Raw genomic sequence first — 21,140 nt, forward strand, 5'->3', positions numbered from 1 at the left:
CATTCTCATACCTAAATCACTTTAAAACTAATAAGGCGTCCCGCTACAGGACGCAGGCCTCCAATCAGAATGAGAGGGCTTGTGTCATAGCTCTCACGTGGGCCCATTGCAGTGCAGATTGGGCACTTCACATACATTGAAAGACCCATCGAACTATGCCCCACACCATGGGTTCAGTCGTGAAGAAAAAAACCCTACGTAGGTAACCTTTTTTTTTACTTCTCAGGCTCGTAAAGTTCATGATTATGCTGGATCTAGGTGACATAAAATGACTTTTTATGCTCTAGTGCCTAAAGTAAAATCTTCGTCTAAAACTACGAGTACGAGGTACTTAATCAGCTGTCAACTGCCACAATCAAAGTTTTTACCTTTTCTATGTTTTTTTTATCATTTTTAATTCATATAAAACTAAAAATCAATCAAAATAAGTCATTAAAACTAAAAAAATAAACGTACTCGTAGTAATGCATGAACACTGTTTCCACTGTTGCTATTTCATTTCCTCGCAATCGAAGTGAAAAGCAGTGTGTAAACATTAAACCCATTTTCCCCTCGACGTGTCTATCCACCCTCGCCGTACCTACTTACCGGCTCGGGCGGGTGGACGTCTTTGGTAAAATAAAATGGCTTATTTTATGTTCTTGTTATACAATCTACTTACTATTTTTTTAATATTTAGTTTTACTTACCATTTACCACGTTGTTGGCGTAATAGGGTATTTGACAACTCCTGAATTTGCCATATTCTTAATATTATTATGAAAATATAGATGTACAGACAGTGTTTAGCGAAGAGAAAACTGAAATCGGTTGAAAATTGGATTTATAGTGATTTTTTGAAAAATCTATATAAGTATGGCGGTACTGGCGTGTGACGTCACATGCCAGTATGTCTTTCTCTGTCTAATTTTGAATTTCAAACCTTTATATTTGTAAAGGTAGCTTAAAAATGGTTTGTCTATTCGATAACAGGCATTGTGTAGTTTTAATTTATAAAAAATATAAAAATAGTCAAATACCGTATTAACATACCTAATATTATATGTATAAGTAATGTAAATAAGTAACAAAAAGTTGGAAAGCCCCCGACTTTGTCACTTCAAAGTTCAATATCTCAAAAACGCCGATTTTGATAAAACATGTCTAAGAACCATCGCTAGAAAACTTAATTTCAAATAAAAAAACACATTCAAATCGGTCCACCCTTTTAAGAGCTACGGTGCCCCAGACAGACAGACATACCTACACACACATAGCGGTCAAACTTATAAAACTACCCCTCTTTTTGCGTCGGGGGTTAAAAACTACATAGCCGCAGACGGCCTAATACCTATAACAGCTATTTTATATCAGTGACTGGATGAAACCGAAAGACCTTCGAAAAACTAAAGAAACAACAAGCGCGCGAATTGTTCTGATACATAGCGACGTTGCCAGCTCGCGAGCGCGCGCGCGAGTCACGTCACGCGGGCAGCGCGACGTTGCCACAACCGTCCGCTCGCACAGCGCAGACAGCTGCCGCGGCGCCAGTGACGTATCGCGCGCAGCGCGCCACGCGCAGCTTACCGCGTGGATGCTCTGTTTTTCGTGTATAACATTGTTTTTAAACGAATCTGGACGAGTTTTATTCAAAATGCCTAGTTCCTGTATCGTGCCAAACTGCAATGCGAGATCCATAAATAACGATCGCAAGAGGATATTCCACGTGCTGCCTCACGACCTTGATATGTAAGTTTGTAAATATACCTACAATGTTATTTAGAGCTAGCAACAAGTCAATCTGAAGGATGCAATTAGTGTAGAGTGTAGAACGACAATAACACACAACCTGATAATGATAGCCATTCACATTTATCTGTCGTGTTGTGTTGTGTTGTGATGCTCTCTGTCTTTCACTCTCTCTCTATCTCTCTCTCTCTCTCGCTCTCTCTCTGTATAGCTTTGATGCGACACAACACAAGCAAGCCGTCACAACACATTCCATCAGATAAATGTACGAACGAACGCAACCATATACCGTGTTATTTTTGATATCCGTTAACTTTAAGGGGAAAATCTACAAAATGAAGCCGCCTAATGCTCACCTTGTATTTTTTTCTCTCTGTGTATCTGTTTTCTGTATCGCTTACTATGTCTGGTGTACAATGAAGTCTTTGTATTGTATTGTATTGTATGAAGTTAATTTCTCTAAAACACTGGTGGCCTAACTCTTACCGTTTAAAAGATACTTAATCAAGTTAAGATAATTAATTATTAGCAGTAAAACAGCGTAAAGGTCCCTAATTTATGATTTTTTTTTCAAAGTCCGTAACTAATCCGTGTTTAATTCACACATATTTAGCAAAAAAAAGTTAAATATGTGGATTTTTTGATGCCTCTCTTATGTCACGTCAATGTCACTGGTCAAGTTTGTTTATTTTATAATTAACAATAAATGTTAAGCTAATGCAAGAAAAAAAAGATTTTTATTTTCAAAAACTTTTTTTTTATTTCGCGAAAAATGTAATTATCAGGTAGTTCATATCAATGAACTGAGTCGTCTGCCGAAGTTAAAGGATATCAAAAAAAACACGGTGTATAAGAGTGTGAAGCTGATGCCGTTCTGATGCGTCACGAACTCACGACACGACACAACACGACAGATAAATGTCAATGCGATGCGGCTGAATTCGAACTCAAGGAAATTACATAAACGTTTGGGTTGGGGTGCCGCTCTTTGCCGACCCGGATTTTACCAACATGAAAATCCCGGCCCTGTTTTTCGTCGATGTCCATACAATGAATGAAACCATGTCACGAAATATCAGCCCGGTAGGTAGGTACGTCTATGCATCGTACCGCGATGACCAATCCCGACCTGATAAATACCGACTTGAGGAATTATCGTCTAACACACTCGTTTCATCACAATCACAATCGTTTTCACTATTCCTTTCAGACACGTTATCAGACGAGGACAGGAAGATATAATGAGTGCGACCACTAACGTCAACGCGTACTGACTGGCTGTACTGGCACCGACCCTGTTTTTCGTGTACTCCGAAGATTAATAATATAATTTTTGGTCCTGGCGCTTCGTCGGCCGGTGTCACGGCACGCTCGCTACGCTCACTCGGCTCGCGCAATGTGATCGCAATTGTATCATAACACTAACGAGATGGGAAAAACATGTCGGTATTTATTGGCTTTCCATTATCATGCCGCTATTTATCGGATCTGGAATGTGCGGGTGTTATATTATTCATACTGGGTTAATATTGCGTGACCGGAATTTACCGCGCTGCTATTTCGAAGCCATTTGTTTGGTCTTTCAAATTTTAATATCAAGTCGATTGTCCCGGCCGGTAAAGTCATGTCGGTTTGATTAGGTCCTATTATATTATAAATCTTATAATGTAGGTCACTCCTAAAGATAGATATTTTTTTCACTTTCCGTTTTTTTGTTAACCCTAAACTTGGCAGCGTATCTAATAAGATACATAATTTTAAATCTCCTTTTTGTATTATTTTTTTAAGTTAATTTTGCTAGCTCTACAAGAATCCAACGAGGCTTGAATTCAGTACACTTGTCTCAATATGCCAAGTTTATGGTTAAAATAAATTGAAACTTTATTTCGGCAAACCACACGTTTCGTGAGATCAAAAGGTTTTGTGCCTTGGTCTGTTTGATTTAAAAAAATAGGTCGGATTGACCTGTCATTCAGCTGTCAGTTGTCAAATGTCGCCGTACGGTGTGACACTATTTACCGGCACGGATAATACCGACGTGTAAACACCGACCCGATATTTCGTGTACACGCCCATACAAACTGACAAGAGTTTTTATGGGCGTGTCGCAAAATATCATATTTGCGATTCCACATCGTTTGCGTATTTTAAGCAGCGGTGTGGAAAGCATGCAAAAAAACGGTGCGCATACGATGCGTCACTGCGATTCCGTACCGTCACCGTTTTTCATGCAGCGGTGTGGCCACACCTTAAAGGCCTTCTTGTCATCTTGTTAAGATGGCGGTAGAACGTGATTGTGAACGTGGCCAGCAGGGCTACTACGAAACTTATCGCGCGGTTCCTCTGACACTTATACTATTTAATCTGTCATCTCCCAGGATAACAGGATCAAAGGAATTTGGGCACAAATTTGTGCCTCTGGGAGAGGACAGGTTAACCAGAGCCAGAGGGACGGTACGATACGAACTTCAAGTTTCGTAGTAGCCCTGCTGAGCAACTGAGCAAGATCGCGTTACACAAGACTATCTACGAGTATGGTTTTTACTCGTTTTGTGTGTATTTTATGATATTATTTTGACGACCGGCTGGTCAAGTGGTTAGAGAACCTGTCTACGAAGCTTGAGGTTTTGGGTTCGATTCCCGGCCGGGCAGATATTTGTATGAATAATATTAATGTTTGTTCTCGGGTCTTGGATATTCAATATGTATTTAAGTATGTATTTATCTATATAAGTATGTTTATCCGTTGCCTAGTATCCATAGTACAAGCTTTGCTTAGTTTGGGACTAGGTCAATTGACAACATTTCAATTTTTTAGCCTGGTGTTTTTTTATGCTCAATAAATAGTAGTTTGAAAACTAGGAGACCCATATTTTTTCTTTTCGTGAAATTCGTATTCCAAGTTAGTCAAAAATAATTTTGAAATCTCGAAAAATTCAAAAACGCTTGTAAGGCTGAATCTACACATTGTCATTGCCTGGGCCATGAAAAAAAAAACTAGCTACGGGTTGTCATTTTGACGTTGTTTTTGAATTTTGATTGACGTTTGTTTGGTTTGGTTTGAGTAATGGTTTGTGGCTGTGATTTGATGTTGGTTTTTATTGTATTTTAATTTTTCGCATTTTTCTCGACTGAATTGGAAATAATTGACAATAAAAATGAATAAACGAGTTCGTAAGTTAGATCCCCTCGTTACTTGCTTCGTTCCCACCTGCAAAAATACAGTTATAAAGAATCGTAAAAAACATTTTTTCCACGTGCCGAGGTCTTCGAGAGTACAATGGTGTGCTGCTGTAAATAAAACAAACGTACCAAAAACTGGTAGTCTTTACATTTGCGAAGATCATTTGAATGTAAGTATCTACTTATCTACAATATAACCTATGTATTTTAATCGTAGAACAAGATTGTTTTCTAGAGATGGGCCGGATCCTGGTTTGCTGGGGTAATGGGTAACGAGTACCCGGCATAATTTTTGCCGAATCTGCCGGGTAACCGGCAAAATTACCCGGCATTAAAATACCTTCCATATCCACCGCTCGGAAGGGCGAAGCTGTGTGGGGTGAGGCAGAGAGTGACACTCTCAGTGTGATTTGTTTTTACATCACAATCTGTCGAATTTAAAGTTTGATTATTGAATCACAACATTAAAAATTTTAAAAATTAGTACTTAAATATCTCAATGACTAGTTACTATAATAATGATTAATAAATGAGAAAGTCGTGGCCTAGTGGTTTGACCCATCGCCTCTCAAGCAGAGGGTTGTGGGTTCAAACCCCGGCTCGCACCTCTGAGTTCTTCGAAATTCATGTGCGGAGTTACATTTGAAATTTACCACAAGCTTTGCGTTGAAGGAAAACATTGTGAGGAAACCTGCACAAACCTGCGAAGCAATTCAATGGTGTGTGTGAAGTTCCCAATCCGCACTGGGCCCGCGTGGGAACTATGGCCCAAGCCCTCTCATTCTGAGGGGAGGCCTGTGCCCTGCAGTGGGACGTATATAGGCTGGGATGATGAAACAACTTGATCTAATACTAAAATCTGTTAAAATTATAATTTGATTTAAATAAAAGCGCAATAACCATTTTCCTATGAAAACAGTTGGTTTCTTTTTTTTTATTATTACATGTTATCCGGCATCATTATCCGGTATCTGGCCGGATCCTGAAAAAGTGCCGAAACTGCCGGGTACCGGATCCTAGCCGGGTACCCGGTGCATCTCTTTGTTTTCCTTGATTTGCCTGTTTTTTGACGATTACTAATGAATTGTTCTCATTTTATTCTAGCTGGAAGAAGCATTACTAAACTACCAAGATTGGATGGACCAAAAAACCAATAGACCCCGACTGAATCCCCAAGTCCCAAATTATTTAATGAACATAAATAAAGACCCATGTCTTCTGCCATCAACATCCACATCAACAGTTAATGTAGAACCTGTACCAAATGTGCAAGAAAAAGGTGTGCTGTGCATTCCCGGCTGTTCTCATAAATCTATCCAAGTAAAACCCACTATGGTCAATCGCTTGGTTGGTGCAAGGATTTTCAGAAAAAGGAAACTTTTACATTCATTTGAAGAAGAGTCATCAGAGGGACATGATCCATCGACAGTTGGAAGTACAACAGAATTTTCTGAAAATGAAAGTTCTAGTAACTTACCAATACAAAAAAGTTTAGCTGGCAGGTCTTTTATGTTAAGTTTAATAGAAAAAAAACCATTTTCATATATTGGTGTTCCTAAACAATATTATTGGATTATTCAATATATTGCAAAAGAATTAAAGATACCTTCTTTACATATTATAATAACATTTTATAAGTTAAAAAATAATGAAACATTCGCCAAAATAAAAGACCTTTTTGAAATTTCATTAACTACATTGTGGAGAATATTTAACAAATCTTTGAAAGCACTGAGTTTATTTTTTAGACAAGTAATATATTGGCCAACAGCCCTGAACATTAAGAGGAACCTTCCTACTGCTTTTACTACAAGCAAAGAGTATGCAAATGTTCAGGCAATAATAGATTGCTTCGAGATAGAAATAGAAAAGCCTAAAAAACCTGTAGATCAGGCCCTTACATGGTCCCAATACAAGAATTGTAATACCATAAAGTATTTGATAAGTGCTACCCCAGATGGTTTTATAAATTTCGTGTCCGAAGGTTATGGAGGACGTATTAGTGACATGTATTTAGTTGAACAAAGTGGATATTTAGAGATAATACCAGCTAATGCTACTATACTAGCAGACAGGGGTTTCAAGCATTTAGAATCACATTTAGTTAAGAAATCTGTAAAAGTTCTGCGCCCGCCTAGTGTACTCAAAGGCACAAAAATGACAAAAGCAGAGGTGATTGATAGTAAAATTTTAGCTAGTTTACGCATACATATAGAAAGGGTTATCAGGAGGGTAAGACTTATTAAAATGTTGAAGCCACATGCTGTTGTAAATAATAAATTATTAAACATACTAGATGATGCAGTGGTAGTTGCTTGTGGACTTATAAATTTACAGTCGCCTGTCATAAGGAAGTATTAGGCATTGGAAGGCCAATTTAGGCCAAAATCACAGTGAATAATTATTAATTTTGGTTTTTATTTATCAAAGTGTACTATATTCAAGAAAACTGTATGTTATATTTGTATAATTTTTGATAACTGTGTGTTACTATAAATGGTATAACTAATAAAAGAGACAATACGATTCATTGACTTTTATTTATCATAATGTACAATATCTAACATTTTCCTAAAAATAAATTTCTCCCAAAACATTTCACCTTCTTTCACTAACTTTTCTGCAAACAATCTGTCATAGTACACCCAGTGTTCATGGTAGGATTTATTTCTTTCGAAGTCTGGATCAGCTATACATAATAAAGCTTTTTTCATGTTCATCGCCAACATTTGCAGCTGTATTTGGGCATTACATTTAGCCGATAACACACTATCTTTAACATAGCTTTCCATAGTTTTATTACTACTAGGGCATTTGATTTCTACGGTGAAGCCATGTTCTACACATAATCCATCTGGTGATGCCCCTACAAAAGGTGTGATTAATTTAAATCCACATTGAATTATTTCAATATTCATTTTTTCATTATTTCATTCACCACTTCTTTTTCCAAACGTTTTCCTCTTTTGATAGCCTTTGTTTCAGGAATCTTATAACCTCCAAGAATGGATTTAACTAATGCTCCATCAGTGCTGCACTTTGTGCATTCATAAATCTTTGATGCAGTAACTCGCCCCTGCCTTAAAATATGCCACAGCTGACTGTGAGCTTGGCTGCGTGTTTGGTTTTCAATTTCATCAATTACCTCTTTAGTTAATTTATTTTCGACAAAGATTTTCAATTTTGTGTAATCTGTTAACTCATCTTGGGATGAACTAGTTGTATAGTAATCCAGTAAAAGCTTGAAAACTCTGAAACTATCCAATGTTATTACTGTATTGTTATAGTCAGAAAACAAAGAATCTTGCATATTTCTTTTCCGACATTCTTGTAAAAATGCAGTTTTTTTAAGAGAATTAGGAAGATTGGTTGTTGCTGGCAAACGTTTTCCATTTCTTTGGCTAAAATACATTTATCTTGAGTCACTGCCGCCGAGAGTTTTGGCTGGATCCAATAGCAGCGCACAGATGTGACTGAAGGCTCTTCAGTCCGCTTAATAAGCCACATGATAAAACAAATTGAATGTTTGCATCCACCCTGACTTGCAGCACAATCTTCACATTTCACATCCAATATTGTTTCTTCTGCCTCGTTAATGCTTGCGACAACTGAGTACATTTTAGTACGAACTCGGTGCTCAGGAGTTACTCTGCCCTTGATAAAGCACACAGCATTCTCTCGTTTCACTTCCACATAGCCTACAGAAGTTTCGACGTAAGCATCCCTTGATGACAATAAAACCTTAGCTCCCCGGATCTCGGCAACGTTAAAGGAGTCGTTTTCACGCATGTATTGCAACAACATCATATAGTCCACCTTGGGAAGGTTGCGGCTGTCTGCCATGGCATAACCGTCCGAAACTTTCATGGCAAATCAATTTATTAAATATAACAATGCTTTTTCAATACAAAACGAACAACCTCGGCCACACCTCGGCTAACAACACAACACTGCAGGGCTACTACGAAACTCGAAGTTCGTGTCGTGTGGTCGTCCCTCTAACACTTACACTATTTAATACGAGAGCGAGAGGGACCGCACGACACGAACTTCGAGTTCCGAGTTTCGTAGTAGCCCTACTGATATTTGAATGACACCGATATTTTTTGACATTGACACCTTTTTGACATTTGGCATTTTTATTCATAATAATTAGATGGGCAAAGGTAAATACTATGACAATGCCTCACTTTGGATTTTTTGAAGATTTTTGTGAATATTTCGTTAAATAAGTAATAAAAAAAAATAAAAAAATATGGAATGGAATACTTAAACATAAAGCTCTAAATGGTTGTCGGTACTTTAGTAATTATTTAAAATTGAAATGTTGTGAATTGGTGTGAAGTGTCCCATATATTTATTTATTATTATTATTTTTGTTTTAATTAACAACCAGCTGTTGCCCGCGACTCCGTCCGTCTAGAATTCGCTTATTGCTATCCCGCGAGAACTACTTACGCAATTTTCTAATGTAAAAACTATCATTATGTCCTTCCCCGGGACAAAATCTGTATACCAAATTTCATCTGAATCGGTTCAGCGGTTTATACGTGTTAAGGTAACAAACAAACAGACTTTCGCAGTTGTAATATTAGTGGAATATGCTTACTCAACGAATTTTATTTTATAATAATGCCAGGAATACATAATATGTACTACCTGTACGGAACTTGCACATTTCGGTATACTTACTCGTAAGTGCGTGGTTGTATTTGTTTCGTGCTAAGTATGAATTGCCTAACATTAAATTTGTCTTAATAATACCTACCTGCATTCTAAATACTGTTGCTGCCGATTGCTCCTCTCATCTCTTCAAAGGTTGACTGGTAGAGATCTCTTAAAGGGACAAATTCGCCGTATATTTTATAGGGGGTAATAGGGAAGGGCCTTTGTTTAGCAGTGGACGTCTTCTGGCTGATGATGATGATAAGTCAAGCGATAGCGAAGTTCTATGTTACGAATTACGATTACATGAAATGCTGATTTTAAAGTTTTCATCTTGATGCGTACTATACTGGTAGTTTAATAATATTTTGTTATTTTACAGGAGTATTAAGTGGTTGGAGGCGATAGGTCTACCTCATTATGTAGACTACTATAAGAAAGAAAGAAAAGGATGGTACAGAGTGTGTTCCGATCATTTTGACGAGTCATGTTACCTGCTGAAGCGTAGACTGCTTAAGACAGCTGTTCCAACTATTCAAAAACTACCCACCAAAGATTTTAGTACTCACGGCAATACTCACAATAATCACAGTAACAGTACAGCAAAACCTGAATATGCATTTCCGGTTAGTAGTCCATGCATTGAAGACAAAGTAACTAAGGCAGATGATACGGTCGTAGATGAACACACTCTTAGAATAGAAATAAACAGACGCGCTGAGTTAGAGGAAGCTAAGTCAGCACTAAGGAAGAGTAAATTAGAAAGGTATTTAAAGTCCTCGCGCAAACTTCTTGGTCCCAAGACATCTCAATTAATCACATGCCAGGTGCTTATGAAGGAGGGTGATAAACGCAAATTTTCCGTGAAACATAAATTATTTTGTCTGGACCTTTACTACCATAACCCTAGGGCATATCGTTTCCTGCAGCAATTCATATGTTTACCGCCGGTTGCAACATTACGAAGCTTATATCTTAATGTGAACAGCGGATTCATTAGCCCTCGCTGCCTGCAAATTTTAAAAAACATGGTAGCGCAGATGAACACGAAGGATAGATGTTGCATAGTAGGTATTGCATCAACGAAAATAAAGAAACACGTTTATTACGATGTTACAAACGATACAGTTCATGGTATATATAAAACGAAACGCAAGCAATGGAAGGTTCCAGTCAAAAAAGCCTATACTCTTGTCGTGAAGGGATTATTGTCCACGTGGCAGATGCCGATTGCCTTCGCGCTCTTCCATGACAGTGATGTAATCGAGCTTCAACAATGGAGCGATTCAATCATTCGCATTCTCATCTTCAATGGACTAGACGTTCGTGCATTCGTCTCTGACCAAGGTAACACAGATAACAAGTTGCTATCAGAACTCAGAAAAATATCAAGTGTTAATAACTCTTTCACTGTAACGGGAAAAGTTATTTACAACATTTTCGATGTTAAACTTCTAGTAAAAAGCTTACGAGACAGTTTAATGAGTTTTGATATATCAATCGATTTTGAAGGTGTGGCCTCGTGGAAGCATATTTTGGCGTTCTATAACACTGATATAGAGCTACAGACGTATTTAGCTCCGGGTTTGACTAACACTCATGTCAATCCCGATGAGAATCAGAGAAGCAGCACCAAACATGCGGTCGAACTGTTCAGCGAGACTGTAGCGACAGCTATGAAGGCGTTCCTTAGGTTGAAGCTACTCGACGAGGACGCCGTTGCAACTGTGAACTTAATCAATAGAATAAGTGATTTAGTCACCCTATTTAATTTGGACACATTGAAACATGATTCACGAAACAATAGACAGTTCAAAGGCGAAGAACGGCGAGAGTTATTAAAAAAGTTGTTGGAGTATTTTGCAGGGGTTAAAAGATCCTCGAACGGTTTCCTGTTCGAACCTATCGTGGGATTGATGGTGACAATCAAATCAACTTTAGATCTTTGGAAAGACTTCAGTGATGACGATGAATTTCATTTGAAAACGCAATCACTAAACTTACAGGCCATTGACAGTGGTTTCGGGGAAATCAATGCTCTCAACACAAAAAGGAAGAACAAGTGTAATCAAGTCACTACCATAGAATTTATTAGAGCCTTTAATAAATCTTTTCTTAATCATGTTATCAAAAATGCACAACATAAAACTTTGAAAAATTTCAAATCGAGCTTGTCGAAGCTGCAAGAGTATCTTGTATCAAAAACAAAAGAAAACGATCTTTTACTGGATCTGGAGGCAAAACCCAATGCTATTCTGATTGGCGACCTAGAAAACAAGATCATCTTACCAAATATAAATGTACTGAGATACCTTGCTGGTTATTTGATAAAGAGAGCACTGGAAAAGCACGGTAATTGCGTTCAATTGAAAAACTATTTGACTCCATCAAATACAAAGGCCAATACTTTTATTGACTGTCATTATTTGGAAGTGAAAGTACCAGTTGAATTCGTCATATTCCTGGTGAAGCTGGAGCACGAGTTTGTCAAAGTGTTTCGAGAAGTATTGTTACCCCGGGAGATAGGAGCAAGGGCGCTGAATGCGATGAAGCACCTGGTCATCCTGCCTTGCCGTTGTTTTCCTTTGTTTCTAATCAAAAAGCTCTTCATCAGGATACGCATCTACAATGCGGTAAAGGATATTAACAGGCAACTTAAGACGACGGATGCTTTTCAAATAAACACAATTGAGATATGAAATTCACTTGCTTTTTATTTCAAGTCTGTAAGAAGAGGTAGAAGAAGTAAATAAAAAAATACTCATATCTAAGTTTTTATTATAGTAAAGTACAGTCGGCATCCAGCTATTAGAATCTGACCAGCGAATCGTGCCAGCATGGAATGGCGGCTAATTAAAAAAACGGATCGGCAAAACATTTCACAGACAAAACAATTACTGTCACAAATACGTAACTTGAAGAAATTAAATTAAAATGAATTCAAAGCGACACTACAGATTTAATCTAACTCAGGAGTTCCTGTTGTTGTTGTTGAAAAAACAAGAACAAAAGACAACAGCAACATTCATGGTGAATTGTTAAAAGTTATGTTGGGCAAAGCCGCGTTAATTGGTTCCGTTTTTTGCCACGTTATGATTCTTTTCGTACAACGAATATTGTAAACAAAACACTTCCAAACTACCCTCCGCAATCAATTATTTATAGCCCTCATAGCTGTTTGATAGCTAGACAAACAGTCACTAATTAAAGAGTTCTTGACTGAGTTACGCTGGCTCTCCCGATCCCGACGGCTGGCAGACGTGGGTATGACGGCCGGTTCGATTCCCGGATAGTTCTGTCCGTAATTGGCAGTTTAAGGATTCAATTTAACACGTTTGAGAAGGGGTGCGATGCTGGTGAAGGCGGCGTAGGGAAATTGAGAAAAATTTGTCACTTTACGTATGACTCTCCTTCGTGTAGTTATTAAAAAAAGTGTGTCAAAAATCAAATTTTTGATGCAAACTTTATTACTGACTATACTTTTAGTAGATTGTATTTGCATTGTCATCTAATTAACATATTTATAGCAAATTTCAAGTCATTCTGATCACTGGAAGTGATCACAATGCCTACGACGCAGCGGATTTTCATCAAATTCAAAGGCCAATAACTAGATTAAACGTTTCTTACAAAGTAGGCATCGACATAACTTTTCCCCCCCGGAAAGATGCCAAAGCTACTCCCAAACTACAAGTCGGACTAATCTATAAGACACGGTCACCGTTAATCCTAGGGTGACCATAAAGCCCATAAAGGTTATGGCAGCTTCCGATGAGGCACGCGACGATACGGCTGCCACCGCTACCGTCTGCCGGACTTGAAAAATGGCACATAGTTCAGATTTTGTTCCGGAAGGGAGGAGGATTTGTTTTTCTATCATGAATAGGGATATTTGAAGTAGGAAGCGTATGGAGGGTGGCTGTTATAATACGTAAACATTTGTTTAGATCGAGTGTTGTTTTATTGAACTTTTTTGTAGACGACTCCGTGGAGATTTAATTATAAACCATGGGTTGGAACTTTTGCACGATCTCATAAAGATCACCTCGGTCTAAACACGTTGCACTGTAGAGCCCAGGCCTCCTCGCAGTGAGAGAGCTTGAGCCGTAGTTCACACGCGGGCCCGGTTTAGATTGGGAACTTCACGCACACACACACACACAATTTAATTTCTTAGTAGGTATGTGCGGGTGTCCCATGAAGTAAGAATACATTTCTCTTGATTCAAGACTTACACATGTATTTTGATTCAGGTAAGTGCTTAAAATACCTTTAAAAATGTACAGTTACATGTAGAGGTAAGTTAATAGGGTGCTACTTTGCAACTGGGAAATTTTTGCTGTAGATGCTGAAAAATCGCCGCAATTTAGGGAACAATTAGTCGCTGCTGCCGGACCGGAGCCGGCGGCCCGTCGCTCCACGACAGTTATGCCGTCGATGTGTCCCCTCGTGCACCTCATCCGAATCGCGCCAAACGCCTAAAGATGTGCCCTAGTTAGTCCGTTACCGCATGGTGGTGGATTCCTCTGCCTTCTCAGACCCTTACGTCGACGACATAATTGGCAACTCCAAACAAGGCCGGGAGGCCGCCCTAAATTGAATGTCAGTCGCGGCTGATTGGATATCGCTGGCCATTGTTAAACTTAATTTAATGTTCGACAGCCTTTGTAAGTTAGCTTTTGTTTGCCTTGCTAGACTAGTAATGGCCAATGGGTCTTTTGCATATTAACTTGTAATCTAATCAGCAAAATATTAATTGACGTTGATAATTGGCCGCGACATTGTCTGCGAAGAATTTGTTTATCGCTATCCCACGGGAACCATGTAATTTTCCTTCTTAACCAGATTACAGGTTCTCTTAGTTTTCAAAAATCAGTCGAGCCGCTTTAGCGTGAAAGAGCAACACACAACCATACATCTAATCATCATCATCATCCTAGCCTATATAATTATATGTAGGTAGTCCTTTCAGAATAGGAGAGCTTGGGCCGTAGTTCCCACGCAGGTTCAGTGCGGATTAGGAACTTCGCACACACCATTGAATTGCTTCGATAGTTGTGCAGGTTTTCTCACGATGTTTTCCTTCACCGTAAAGCTCGTGGTAGATTTCGAATGGAAAGCAGTTTATTCGTGCAGGCATAACCAAAAAATATCAATTTGCATATTTACAATTTTGCTTGAGTAGGCAAGGAGTATGTCACACACACCGTTATGCCTGTACAAATGAACTGTGCAGGCATACATAACATCGGTTATAATTATAACCTAGTGTGTGTGGCTGTGGCTGGCTTTGCATCCACCGCACACCTAGACTAGATGGTTATAAATGACCTACTGGTAAAAGAATCCATTAACCGTCTTCAAAAAGACTACCCAAAACAATCACACTTTAAATTGTTTACATTCATTAAATCCTACGGTATTAAAAAATATGTGAGACTAAGTTATTACTAAAAACAAAGTCATTAATGTAGATCCTTAAGTACTTATTGTTATAGTTAAAACAACATCAAACATAACATAACCTCCTTTTTCCTAAATGGCCAAAATGACACCGTATTATCTAACGCGCCTCTCGTGACCGCATTCACTATCTCCTATCCTCATCCTATACTGTTTGACAGAAAGAAACAGTGAATGCGATTATGATTCTGAGTAGGTTTGACAATAAAGCCTGAAGTGACCATAAAAATCCTCTCTGATTATATCAAATTATAATCAATAGAACTAGTAGAAGAGAATACAGGAGCAACATGTGTAATCAATAGGGAATATAGATGAAATGGAACATATCATTTTTTTTAAATGACGAGTACAAAACTGGAAAATAAAATGAATGAAGTGCTTAATTATCAAGATCTGATGAAGAATAACAAAGATACACATGATACGCATGAAGTATGCATTCCATCACTTTCTAGGAAAATAAATTACCTCCTATTATAGTACTGTTCACAACTAAAACAGCAGGGCTACTACGAAACTCGAAGTTCGTGTTGTGCGGTCCCTCTGACACTAATACTATTAAATACGAGAGCGAGAGGGACCGCACGACACGAACTTCGAGTTTCGTAGTAGCCCTGCAGTAATCCACATCGAAATTATAATAGGTATTAGAAGCTCTTGTACACTTCCGTTTTGGTCTCCTGACCATCAGCCTCTTCCTCGGTTCTCAGCAGCGCGTCCAGCACTTGTCTCTTCAGCTGGTCCTGGTAAGTTTTCGGCAGCCGTTTGGCGCTCTGGCAGACGCTCGCAAAGAACAGCTCCAGGGAATCGTTGTCGCCGGAGGCTTCCCAAGGTTCCAACTCTTGGTCCGACTGGATCTCTTTGTCGTTAACGTCAATTTTTAGTTCTTTCGTTCGGCGTTGAGTTCTGTAATGACAGTGAAGCTTTTAGATATAAGATACTGTCAAACTAATCTAGTTTGATAAAGCAAAGCTGTTTGTTGCCAACCTAGAGGCCTAAAATGGGATATCAGTGCCAGTAATTTCACCGGCTGTCTTACTCTCCACGCTGAAACACAACAGTGCAAGCACTGCTGCTTCACGGCAGGATTAGCGAGAAAGATGGTGGTAGCAATCCGGGCGGACCTTGCACAAGGTCCTACCACCTGAACTCCCTGGTCCTGAATCGCTTACTTAGTCTTTTGAAAATGCTAATGGGTCTATAATTTCGTAACGTTTCTGGCACTCGCGATACAATGAAATGACAGTTGTACAAAATTTTCATTTGATTGTGATCGCGAGTATCAGAAAGGTTACACAATTGGCCCTCCGGTCACTTTGCTCGAAGAACAAATAACGGAAAGAAAAGATCTCGGCGACAAAGTACTGGAAGACACAGCCTTGACCGACGTCCTAGTAGGTGGACCGACGACATCGCGAGTCGGGGGATCCGGTGGATGCAGATGGGAAGTTGAAAAGTAATGATAAAATGTTGTCTACGGAACTTTATTGTTTAAAGTTTAAACGTACGTTAAAGAATACTGTAAGCAGTTTCATTATGATTTTATTTACAGCGATATAAATATAGATCAAAAATAAAACTTTGTTAAGTAAGTACAATTTTTAGTTTAATATGAAAATGTTTTAGGATTAAATTAATATTTGTTTAATTTTAATTAGACTTAATAAGTTGCTGTTTTGAATAAATAGTGTCGCCCTCTACCGGGTGCTCAGAGTGAAAAGGCCATTCGAGAGCTAAGGCTTGTTTGGGAGATATCGACAATTCATTCTGAGCAGCCGAAGCAGGCGTACGTCAATAATTTTAGAACCCAGGCTTCTGCCATAAATGATTTGTACAAAACTTGTGTACTTTTATAAATTTATTTTGATCTCGTCAATACATAACAGTAAAATCTAGCTTGTTTCCATTTCTACTCCTACAATACTATATTAAGCGACGTAACAATACCGTATCGGCCGGAGATATTGTTTCAATTATGCTAGATTAAATGGTACTTAGGTAATAATATGCCTGATGTAACCGTGAATCATTAAAAACCATTAAGTATGGTGTTCAATAAAGGGTCATTGTAATGGACGTACCTTCTCATGGTCATATAGGGCAGCACGAAAGCCATCCGGTTCTGTAAGCGCCATTTCTTGCAGGGCGTGCCGGCCTTGGTGGTGATGCCCTGCTCACACTTCTTCAGCGACTGCCGCAGCGAGTCCCGCAGGATCTTCCACTCCCGCTTCAGGATCTCACCTGGTGCCATCATCATCATCACCATCATCATTATCATTATCTCAGTATATAACGTTCCAGAGCTGGAAACAAGCCTGTCAAAATGCATGCATGGCGATGGCTTGGGATGTAGTTCCCACGCGGGCCCATTGCGGATTGGGAACATCACACACACCATTTAATTTCTTTTCGTGAGTTTCGAGGTTCCCTCGCGATATTTTCTTTCACAGCAATATTTATAAGACATCTCAAATTACCATGCATATTAATTTGAGATGAGATATTAAGATGAGAAGTAAGTACTTAAATATTTCTTTCGCAAAATAAAATGTACAAATTATAAGTAGGTACAATGACGCACGCGCAGGTACCTACTATGTACATATAATATCAGCGTGAGTTGGAGCCGTTGGAGGGCTATTCTGAAATTAGAAGTTATTGTCACACCGTCCCTCTCACTGCTATTAAATACCTGCTATTAGTGTGAGCGGGATGGCACGATACGAAATCGTACAACGCAGTAGGTACAAGGCCAGGCCAGGCCCCCCTATAATATACCACAACTAGCACAAGCATTTAGAAGTGCAATAATTCTATATAATTGTCACTTCTTTGAACGAGAAACTTAACAATTATTTACAACAATAACAATACAATAACCAAGGGTCGGACAAAAAGTGCCGATGACGTCAAACCACTTATACGATGATTTCAAATACTATTTTTGATTTTCATAAACACTTATCAGTTATCACATCATTTAACCTCTTTATTAAACGATATGAAATTTATTTTATTCACTCAATTCCATTGATTTATTTACGATTATATTGTTAATTCATTAATGCTACTTAGGCTACTTTGTTACTACATGTCACACGAAAGTTTAAATAAAAACATCATCTTGTGTGCAGATTACGTCATTTTTACGTCATCCGCCCGGATTGCTACCACCATCTTGCTCGCTAATCCTGCCGTGAAGCAGCATGTGTTTCGGCGTGGAGAGTTAGACAGCCGGTGAAATAACTGGCACTTGAGGTATCCCATCTTAGGCCTCTAGGTTGGCAACGCATCTGCAATACCCCTGGTGTTGCAGATGTTTATGGGCGGTGGTGATCTCTTACCATCAGGAGACCCTCTTGCTCGTTTGCCATCCAGTCAAATAAAAAAAAAATACAAAAACCGCACCGTCCGACCCCTGACAATAACTCTTATAACACAATAACATCTGTTTGTAGCACTTGTAATTTTTGTGGTAGGTATATATATAATAGTAGCCATCAGAATATATTGCAGAGCGGCCGAAGTGGTCAAAAATATCGGAACGTGCACTCTATAACTACTCAAGGCATTACATGTTTCGAATATCTTGGCCGTTCCGAGATATCTGTTGGCGACTGTACCTACAGGGGCCTGGCTGGACGCACGATATGAAGATCGAAACTATCGAAAGTCGTACCGCACCGCACCGACCCATTCACTCTCGTATTAAATACAATAAGCATGAGTGGAACGGCCGATATAGTAGTCGGTGCGGTTATTTGTCGACCCGCAAATCCCGAAATGAACGAGAACGAGCTGATAATTGAAACATGAGGGTTTGAATTATCAGGTAAATTTTTGCCGTTCCTTCCGGGTCGACAATATTACACCCCGGCCTAGTATATATGTACCTACAGGGTGGAAAGTTGAGATGGGGCAGCAAGGGTCACTACTAGATCCCTTGTTGCTACGCGAAAATGCTCTTAGGAGACCTTTACCACAGAATAAGTAACAGTACAAGTACTTTACTAACTTTTACCTGTATGGAAAAAGTTTTCTTTGATCTGTGGGTGTTCTAGTACTCTAACCTCAGTTGGTCTCAAAGAGTGTTTTAATCCTTTATAGAAATGGGACCGATTGGCATTAAAAAAAGAGTCAAATCTGACGATTTTTTCGCTGACTGTACATTTTATCAAAAATCTGTGAATGTCGGTTGTCATCACTCAAAAAGTTAGTAAAGGTCTCCTAAGAGCATTTTCGCGTAGCAGCAAGGGATTCTAGTAGCTGCCCTTGCTGCCCCATCTCAACTTTCCATCCTGTATATATAAAGCCGACAAGTTTACAACTGTGCCCTTAGTGTAAGTTTTCGGTTACAAAATACGTCTCGATCGCGTTCGCGTTAAAATCTCAATTTGTATGGAAACACAAACATCGCAAACGTGCCACTAGAGGCGCTGTTCGTGTTTGCATACAAATTGAGATTTAACGCGAACGCGATCGAGACGTATTTTGTAACCGAAAACTTACACTAAGGGCACTGCAACTTTTTTTTATCGCAAGTACCTACTATTACTTAGTATTTTGTGGTATAAAAATCGCGAGCCCGTAAGGCGTCATGCAAACGAGTTTGAAGGCTGTCATTATAATGCAACTCGTACGAGTTGTCTTGCAGTGTAGTGGGCGTAACGTCTAACGTTCTCGCTCTCGCGATCGCATTTCTCTGTTTGTTTTTACAGAAAAGTTGTGAAAACGACTGCAGGGCTACTCCGAAACTCGAAACTCGAAGTTCGTGTCGTGCGGTCCCTCTCCCTCTCGTATCAAACAGTGTAAGTGTCAGAGGGACCGCACGACACGAACTTCGAGTTTCGGAGTAGCCCAGCAGGGAACCCGAGAGCATAGACAATAATAAGGCCTCAGGGGGACTACTACAAAATTCGAAGTTCATATCGTACCGTCCCTCTCTTTCTCGTATTACTTAAATAATATTTAGCGTCCGCAGTACGGCTTGACTCGAAACTCGAAGTTCGTGTCGTGCGGTCCCTCTGACACTTATACTATTTAATACGAGAGCGAGAGGGACCGCACGACACGAACTTCGAGTTTCGTAGTAGCCCTGCAGTTGCCTAAAGTTTCTGACACTTGCTATCACAATCAAGTGACAGTTTTCGCATACAATCAATTGTCATTTGATTGTGATCGCGAGTGTCAAGAAACATTATACAATACGGCCACAACGGGGCTACTCCGAAATTCGAAAATCAAAGTTCGTGTCGTTCCGTCCCTACGCTTATACTATTTAATACGAGAGTGAGAGGGACGGTACGATACGAACTTTGATTTTCGAATATCGGAGTAGGCCCTCTGGTCTAAACTTGGCTTTAGGCCTGTGTATTCTATAATCTAGGACTTACTATTCTCGCCCAGCCGCTCAGCTATCTCCCCCCAGCTGCGGTCCCGCACATCTATATCCCGGTGATTCTCATGGCGCGTGTCATACAACACGGGATACTTTTTCACTTCGTCGATCAGCTTCTCGCGGTACACCTTCGACATGGCGCCGCGAGCGAGGCAGAAGCGATACTGAGCGAGCGATGCGGGGCGAGGGGAAGCGATAGCGACGTTGCCGGGCGAGCATCGCACGCGGTGTACGGCGTGGCTTAGTTGCTGCGGAGGGAGTAAGACGGAGGGATAGACGCGGAGTTAGGCAGAATATCTCATCTCGGCCTATACATAATGATAATGAATTAAAAGAATTTCTTTTAATTCATTGATATGGACCTCAGCAAAGTAACGCCTGATTCATTATAATGGTTAAGTATGGTTCCTTCGCAGGTGTGTGCAGGTTTCTTCACGATGTTTTCGTTCACTGTAAAGCGCATGATTAATTTCAAATATAATTTTGCACGTAAATTCTGAGAACCTCAGAGGTGCGAGCCCGACTCGGACCCACGACCCTCTGATTGAGAGGCGAGGGGTCAAACAACTACCATGGCTTAATAGTATGCATGCATGATATGGCAATTGGGCATTTTGGTTTGGTAAACTACACAGGTAGTCTTCATAAATGTCTTAAAGAGATTTTATTTTAGTGGAACGTCTGTATTGTTAAATTATGT

The 21,140-nt window shown here is 39.4% G+C and overlaps 2 protein-coding genes across 2 annotated transcripts; one reads left to right on the forward strand and one right to left on the reverse strand.

The window, feature by feature from the left end:
- The first annotated feature begins 1,504 nt into the window (after window positions 1-1,504).
- LOC141440916 (uncharacterized) lies at window positions 1,505-12,454 on the forward strand. The gene is made up of 2 exons (XM_074105509.1): window positions 1,505-1,728; window positions 9,959-12,454. Exons 1-2 carry the CDS (start codon window positions 1,574-1,576, stop codon window positions 12,273-12,275), a joined length of 2,472 nt encoding a protein of 823 aa, XP_073961610.1. The 5' UTR covers window positions 1,505-1,573; the 3' UTR covers window positions 12,276-12,454.
- A 2,950-nt stretch (window positions 12,455-15,404) lies between these two features.
- On the reverse strand, window positions 15,405-20,676 carry LOC141440921 (uncharacterized). The gene is made up of 3 exons (XM_074105516.1): window positions 20,436-20,676; window positions 17,124-17,283; window positions 15,405-15,948 (listed from the first exon to the last, which is right to left on the reverse strand). The coding sequence occupies exons 1-3, from the start codon at window positions 20,575-20,577 to the stop codon at window positions 15,690-15,692; spliced, it is 561 nt and encodes a 186-aa protein (XP_073961617.1). The 5' UTR covers window positions 20,578-20,676; the 3' UTR covers window positions 15,405-15,689.
- Window positions 20,677-21,140: the final 464 nt, after the last annotated feature.

The sequence above is a fragment of the Choristoneura fumiferana genome, chromosome 23 (assembly GCF_025370935.1).
Source record: "Choristoneura fumiferana chromosome 23, NRCan_CFum_1, whole genome shotgun sequence".
In the NCBI taxonomy this organism is placed as follows: domain Eukaryota; kingdom Metazoa; phylum Arthropoda; class Insecta; order Lepidoptera; family Tortricidae; genus Choristoneura; species Choristoneura fumiferana.